The sequence below is a fragment of the Cibotium barometz genome, chromosome 23, assembly GCF_041138505.1.
Source record: "Cibotium barometz isolate CiBa-2024 chromosome 23, ASM4113850v1, whole genome shotgun sequence".
Taxonomy (NCBI): Eukaryota; Viridiplantae; Streptophyta; class Polypodiopsida; order Cyatheales; family Cibotiaceae; genus Cibotium; species Cibotium barometz.
Genome location: NC_141068.1, coordinates 13,067,305 through 13,074,893, shown reverse-complemented (window position 1 = coordinate 13,074,893; position 7,589 = coordinate 13,067,305). Strand labels below are relative to the sequence as shown.

The 7,589-nt window shown below is 41.7% G+C and overlaps 1 protein-coding gene across 1 annotated transcript; it reads right to left on the bottom strand.

The window, feature by feature from the left end:
• Positions 1-221: 221 nt before the first annotated feature.
• LOC147625651 (mediator of RNA polymerase II transcription subunit 21-like) lies at positions 222-2,796 on the bottom strand. The gene is made up of 4 exons (XM_086817820.1): positions 2,397-2,796; positions 1,767-1,844; positions 795-846; positions 222-704 (listed from the first exon to the last, which is right to left on the bottom strand). Exons 1-4 carry the CDS (start codon positions 2,604-2,606, stop codon positions 628-630), a joined length of 417 nt encoding a protein of 138 aa, XP_086673946.1. The 5' UTR covers positions 2,607-2,796; the 3' UTR covers positions 222-627.
• Between the last annotated feature and the right edge of the window lie 4,793 nt (positions 2,797-7,589).

The following is a 7,589-nucleotide window of genomic DNA, read 5'->3' as shown; positions in this document are numbered from 1 at the left end:
CTCATCGATGATAAGGCTAGGCTAGAGTTTGTTTTTTTTGTTTTTTTAATCAATAGATTAGCATCTACAATTCTTTGTAGCACATACAAATTAGAAGGTCCATGCAATTTTAAATTGATAAAATAAGTTTGTTACTTCAACATTGAAGGCCTACAAAGTACCTTGGCCTCCTCGTGAAACTCCTTAATAAACTTTAATTGGGATGACCTTTTCAAAACCGATTTTCGAAGATGGGCTCCTTCTAAAGATTAAAATGGGATCAGCACTGTTTGCAAAGTCCAAAGACGTGTGTGACTACAGAAGCACACATCGTGCGTGTGTTGATACCTCAACAATTCACAAATAAAGCTTGCTAAAACTTTTTGTAATTTTGTAATTTTACATGACATGATGTTTTTGGACTACCACATTGTAGGGAATTAAATGTTCAACATTTCCAAGAGAGAGAAATTAGTTAACTATGCGACCAACAATGCAGATAAAGTATGTGAAAGTAGGCTCACAAAAACATAGCTGCATGCCCATGCATGGGCATCTGCGCTCTCGTGTACTTGGTACACACATGGATTACCAAAGTGGAAAAGAATCGGTTGACAGAGTAGACCATTCTCTAGGCTTTGAGTGTAGTCATTGAGATGGCTTCAAGCGAAGGCAATTGTCTGCCGCAGTATGAAACAGCTCCCGAACATGCATCAGTTCTGAGTCTGGATCACATCCATTGTGCTCATATCAAGGCATGAACATATGGAAAAATAATACCAAGTAAACTAAAATTTCAACAAAAACAATCACACCTGCAGCTTCAAGCTCCCTTTGCAGCTCTAGACCAACTTCCTCGTTCTCTGCCTATCAAGCAAACCATCAACAGATGCAAGCTGAATCTTTCAACATGCCCCTACATTTTTTCTATACTACCATCATAACCAAACAGTTGTGATTGCTTAAGTGAGGATATACTTGTTAAGGTGCATGAAGACAAGCATTTAAAACCCTCACTCGGTAGCCTAGTTTCCTTTCCCTTTGCAGAGTCTTAGAAAACTCTCCACTAGCCGCTAACCCTCTCCAGCAGTGAAACTATATATCCCCCCCCCCCCCCGCCCGGACACACACACATGCACACACATTCTTAGATTGATCTTCATCACCAATTCAAAACCTGCCTTTGTGACTCATTTATTCAATGAAATCGAATAAATAAGCCACATATAGTGTGTAGACGAGCATTCAAAACCCTCACTACGTAGCCCCTTTCCCTTGCAGAATATTAGCAAACTCTCCACTAGCAGCACACACACACTCTCACATCCATCCGTGCATGCATGCATCCATCCACCCACATATGCATACATCCATGCACACCCCCACAAGGTGCGCTCACACAGGTGCCCATACATGAGCGCACACTCATATTTTCAACCATTCATCCATCAACACATGCATACATTGTACAACTTGCACTCATGAGTGTGCAGGCACACACTCACTAAAGAAAGTTGACACTTTCAAGGCAAGGAGGAGTTGTACAACTTGCACTCGTGAGTGTGCAGGCACACATTCACTAGAGTCAAAGAAAGATGACTCTCAAGTGTACCAATCATAACAGCTAAAAGGCCCAAATCAACACCTATATGACCCTTCAATTCGTGAAGAAAAGCATCCTTTTCAAAAAAGGGATAGAAGAGTTTCCTATTAAACCCACTGAATCATGATAAACTTTGCCAAAAAAAGGGGAAATTTTAGACAGCTCCATTACAGTAGGTTCTCACCTGTAGCTTTGCAATATGGTTCAGTTGTTCTTCTTCACCTCCCTCTGTGATGGGTAAAGCCGCAATCAGAGCATCAAACTGCATATGCAAAGCACCATCACAACATTTATTCCTTGAGGCATAATCTTCTCACAAATTTACCCCTCCAAGTGAAAACCCTCTGTAAGAAAATTGAACCACCACCTAGAGCATCCCCTAAATGCTATTGCACAGAAACCTAATGGATGCTAGAAAGTAGATTTTGGCCATATGCTATTCTGATAAAAGGCTGCAAGCTCCTTGGGGCCCTCCCGTGGTCGCGCCCCCAAACCTCAAAGGATGCAGATAATATCCATCGATATAATGCTCACACCAACTCTACTAGCTAGGTGTGGGCATTGGGCCCCGCACGCTGGCCATTGGAGTAATCAGATGTGTCATGCACCATGCTTCTGAAGATACCTGGTCAGAGGCCATGAGAGAACCATGCAGACTCTCTCTCTCTCTCTCTCTCTCTCTCTCACACACACACACACACACACACACACACAAAAACACAAAATTTCTCAGCATTCCCAGAAGAACCACAACTATGCAAGTAACAATACACAGGCTCCCAAAAAAAAACACACACACACACACATGGCGTACCTCTTTGGCAGCTTGGAGAAGGGCCGCCGCCATGGCCTTGGCCTGCTCGGAGAGGGCAGCAATGGCCTCTGCCGAGGACGGGGGAGGGAGTTCTGGGTAGTGCTGTGAGAGGCGAGATGGGGGTGCGTCCCTCTGAAGGGTCCCCACCGTGTTGAATGCCAAGTAGGCGATTTTGTTCACCTGGTCCTGCAGCTGAGAGATGATGTCCATCGCTCCCGCAGTTGTTTGAGCACAAGAGCTCAATTAGCTTAATTCGGAGAGAGAGAGAGAAAGAGACGGGGGGAGAGAGAGAAGTTTCACATCTGGGCTACTCAGGACACCCGAACGGTCCAAAACCCATCGGTTTCTTTGCCTGCGCATAGCATGGGCATGCGTTGGCATTTCTAAGGAGGTTACACACACATAAGAAAACTAGAAGTGTGCCTCTGGTTTCGTATACAATGCAGAGATCTGTGATTCCATTAATGTGTTTGTTACAACACGACGTGGCTAGCCTAGTTACTATTTCTTTAAACAAAGAAAGAAAGCGTGTTAGGTTGCTCTTGTACAGCACCACCTAGTCAATGATTTATTCTCGTTGTTACTTGGATCAGTACGTGAACACTTACTCGAGATCAGTACACGTTACTTCCTCTGGATCCATGTGCGTACACTTCTTCTAGGTGGACACGATCAATGCTTGCAGAGAAACATTTTCCCCAGCCATTGGGGAAAAAGGGCAAGGTTGGAAAAACCTCGGTTTTATTGTAAAAAATTCAGGAATTCTTTGGTTCTATAACTAAAATTCATTAAAATTGATTGGTTTTCTTCAAGGCAAGCCCAAAATTGATTGGTTTTCTTCAAGGCAAGCCCAAAATTTGCCGGGAATTTTAAAATTTCATCTAGTGAAAAATACACTAAAGGTCGGTTTTTGGACGTGATGTTAAGTGTTGAGTCACCCAGGCTATCACTATTTCTTTAAACAAAGAAAGAAAAAAAACGTGTTAGGTCGCTCAACAAAACACAACCTAGTCAATTATTTATTCTCGTTATTACTTTTGATCAGTACACGTTTACTTCTTTTGGATCCACATGCATACATTTGTACTACGTGGACACGATGTTACTTTCGTTACTTTGGATCAATATACATACACTTACTCTAGACCAGTACATGTTTCCTTCCTCTGGATCCATATGTGTACACTTGTTCTAGGTGGACACAATGTTAAGTGTTGAGTCACCTAGACTACATAATGAAACTACATATGACTTCTATTGTCACACCTTGGGGGTGTATGCATGCAAAGTGATGCCTTTTGGGTTAACTAATGCCTCATCAATATTCCAACGGTTTATGACTCAAGTAGTAGTAGATCCTTACATTGGGAAGTTTATACAACTTGGGGGTGTATTCATAAAGAGTGAAGCCTTTTTGGTTAACTAATTCCCCAAAGGTTTTGAGTCAGGTAGTAGTAGATTGTTACATTGGGAAGTTTATAAGAGTGATTTTAGAGGTAACTACAACATGGTGTGCAACCATGTTGTAACTACATTGGGAAGTTTATAAGAGTGATTTTAGGGGGATTTTAGAGGTAACTACAACAACATGGTGTGCAACCATCAAAACGAGGTTGATATGTTCAATAGCAAGAGGGGTCCTTGGTAGTCCAAGCTTACGTACAATAAAGGGCCCCATTTATTTTCACCATCCCACCCCCATTTAAAATTATTGAGGTGTGACTTTTTAACAATGAAGGGTCATTTAGTGGATACAAAATTTGAGGGCTAGCCCTAAATATATTCTCTAGTAAATTGAGGGGGCCTTGGTACACCAACCTTGTATATAATAAAGGCCAATTGGATCAACTAGATATGTTCTCTAGTGAATTGAGGGGGCCTTAATAGATGAACCTTGCATACAATAAAGGGTCTCATTCATTTTCCATTCACCACTCACCCCTATTTAAAAAAATTTAAGGTTTGAGGGTCAATTAATGGATAGAAAATCTGAAGTTGACCCTATTGTGCACTTAACATAGCCTTCCAATGACATCATTGTTGCCATATATATAGGCAGTGATGTGTGTGAACACACTTAGGACCGTCGGGGTACTTTTTTCCTCTTTAGGAGGTTTTTTCCCCCGGCTTGTATATACGCCTATCATTCTAGGGCTAACTTATCTTTGTACATTGAAACAATCTAATACACTTTGTGTTGTGTGCATTCTTGCTTCTTCTTCTCCAAGCTTTGTGTGCTTTCCTGCAACCCTAGTTCCAACAATTGGTATCAGAGCAGGCATCGGCTCCCAGGGCTACGCCGCTAGCACCCTCCGACTCATGTTCTCCAATTGAGGTGAGCTTTCTTGAGCGCTTGCGTTCAAAAAATTGCATCTGAGGTCGTTTCGGGCTCCGTTTTTGCATTTCAAGTTCTGCACAAGTGTTTTCGTCATTTTGTGCAAAAATTTCGATAGTGCAGTTTTTTGCAAAACAGGCATACATATTCTATTGTGGACCGTGCTACATAGCACGAGTTGTTTTCTGTTCAGTCTTTGCTTCATTACAGGTAGCTTTTGCATCAGTTTCAGTCAGTGGCCATGGCTGATAACAGCAATGATGTATTTCGCATGTTGTCTGCTGATGACAAATTGGATGGAGACAGCAACTACCCACTTTGGGCATACATGATGCAGCATGTTTTCGTTGCAAAAGGAGTGTGGAACATTGTGCAGGGTATGGATGTACGTCCAGGTTCTGTGGATGTAGGATCTGTTGAGGATGTTGCAGGTTTTAGCAGCTCTACTGTTGCTGTTGTTTTACCCACTGCTGAACAAGCGCGTTGGGATGGAAAAGATGCGCAAGCTCATGCCTTGATTGCACTTTTTGTCAAACGTAACATCACCCCACATATTCGTTCAGCTAAAACAACAAAACAAGCTTGGGATATTCTAGCTGGTTTGTATGCAGGTTGTAACGAGGCAAAAATCTCTTACCTGCGTAAAGAGCTAGAATCGAAGATTATGCAGGAAGATGATGACATGAATGTTTTTCTTGATGAGATTAAAGATCTCAAGGAACATTTGATTTTTGCAGGTGAGATTATTCCCGATCATTCTCTTGTGCAGACTGTTCTTGATGCTTTACTTGAGTCATATCAGACTTTTGCTTCCACGTGGAGACTTGTTTTACTGAGGACAGACCTGATGTTGTCAAGTATGATACTTTAGTTAACAAGCTCTTGCAAGAAGCGCAGTCCAGGCAAAACAGGGCTAGGCAGCGTGCAGTTGATCAAGCATTTATTGCTGCTGCCCAGCAGAGAAGAAGTGGTAAGGCAGCCCCTTCCACTGTTTCTTCTCCTATTAATAGGTCTGCAACTTCTTCTCCTTCCATACGTAGCAACAATAAGTCTGAGAAGGCTCTTGATAAAGGCAAGAAAAAGATTAGGTGCAACTATTGTAAGGCAACTGATCATGTCATTAAGAATTGCCCTATGCTAAAGGCTAAAGAGGCAAAGAAGAAAGAGTCAAATGCAGCCACAATAGCGGATACTTCTACAAATGCAGATTCTGCAAATGTTGTGCAGGATATAGAATGGGCGTTTAGCGTGTATTGCCAGTATGACCCATCTGTACATGATGCATGTTTGGCAGTTTCTACTGACTCTCATGTATGGTATTTTGACAGTGGTGCTCTACAAAGCACATTACCTCGCATCGTGATATTTTTACTTGTCTTGAGGCTGTCCCTAATGGGAATACTTTCACATGTGCCAATAATGCTTCTTACCCAGTGAAGGGCATTGGTAAAATTATGCTTACTACTGCAAATGGCAGCGCTTTCACACTTTCAGATGCTTTGTATGTGCCAGGGATAAAGAAGAATCTATTGTCTGTCTCTGTGCTTTGCTAGACTTGGACTTGTAGTCAAATTTGTGGATGGCAGATGTACTATTCATGATTTGACTTCTGGTGATACGATTATTGTATCTGGCACCTTGTTTCGTGGGCTGTATAGGCTCAATTCTTTGACAAGTGTGTGGAAGATTCAGTAAATGCAGTTTCTGATGAAAAGGCAGTTTCAGATGCAAAACTATGGCATGCTCGTTTTGGTCATGTGAACTTTGCTAGTTTGCTGCGTTTGCAGAAATTTGATATGGTTGCTTCATTGCCCCCTCTTGAGGCACCATTGAAACATGTTTGTGAAGGCTGTATTTTAGGCAAAATGCAGTGTTTTGCGTTTCCAAAGGATGGTTCTGTGCGGGCCAATCGCAAATTGTAACTTGTACATAGTGATGTATGTGGGCCTATGCAAACTCCGTCATTTGGTAAACACTTGTACTTCGTGACTTTCATTGATGATTACTCAAGGCATGCATGGGTATATCCACTGAAGGCAAAGTCCGAAGTGTTTTTGTGCTTCAAACAGTTTTTGCTTATGGTTGAAAATATATCCAATTGTAATGTGGGCACCCTCCGTTCTGATCGAGGGGGGGAGTACATGTCTAAAGAGTTTGATGCATTTCTGGCTAGTCGTGGGATAAAACACCAATGTACAGTGCCGTATACCCCTCAGCAAAATGGTGTTGCTGAGAGGAAAAATAGGTCACTTATGGAGATGGCACGATGTATGGTCAAGAGCCAAGCTTTACCACATGCGTTTTGGCTTGAGGCTGTCATGTGTGCTGCATATGTACTCAACAGGTGTCCCACTAAGGCCTTGCAGTATGTTACTCCATACGAAGCTTGGCATGGCAGGAAGCCTTCTATTGGTCACTTGCGTGTCTTTGGTTGCTTGGCCTATGCTTTAGTGCCTGTGCAACAATGTAGAAAATTGGATGATAAGGTTGTCAAATGAATTTTTGTTGGTTACAGCGTTGAGAGCAAGGGTTACAGATTGTATCATCCGCAATCAAAGCATATCTTGATTAGTCGAGATGTTGTTTTTATGGAAGATGCTGTGCAGCCTTTGTTATCATGTACCAAAGAGACAGGTGTGAGCTCACGAGATGTATTTGATACGTTGTTGCCTCTGTTTACAGGTGGGAATTCAAATGTAAGTCTTATTTGAAAAAAAAATCCCAATTGAATAAGTGGCAAAAAACCCCATTTAATTAAGTGCCAAAAAATCCCAATTGATTAAGTGGTAAAAATAATTACATATTTACATTTAAAATTTATTAATAAAAAAAAATCTTCAATGTAGCTTTTTTCTGGT

What these genes read in the sequence shown, in the direction of transcription:
- LOC147625651 (XM_086817820.1), bottom strand. Translation starts at nt 2,606, where the DNA reads ATGGACATCATCTCTCAGCTGCAGGACCAGGTGAACAAAATCGCCTAC. An exon ending in TTCTCCAAGCTGCCAAAGAG is followed by an intron (nt 1,845 to 2,396) that starts GTACGCCATGTG and finishes TTGCATATGCAG; the next exon opens with TTTGATGCTCTGATTGCGGC. An exon ending in AAGGGAGCTTGAAGCTGCAG is followed by an intron (nt 705 to 794) that starts GTGTGATTGTTT and finishes GATGTGATCCAG; the next exon opens with ACTCAGAACTGATGCATGTT.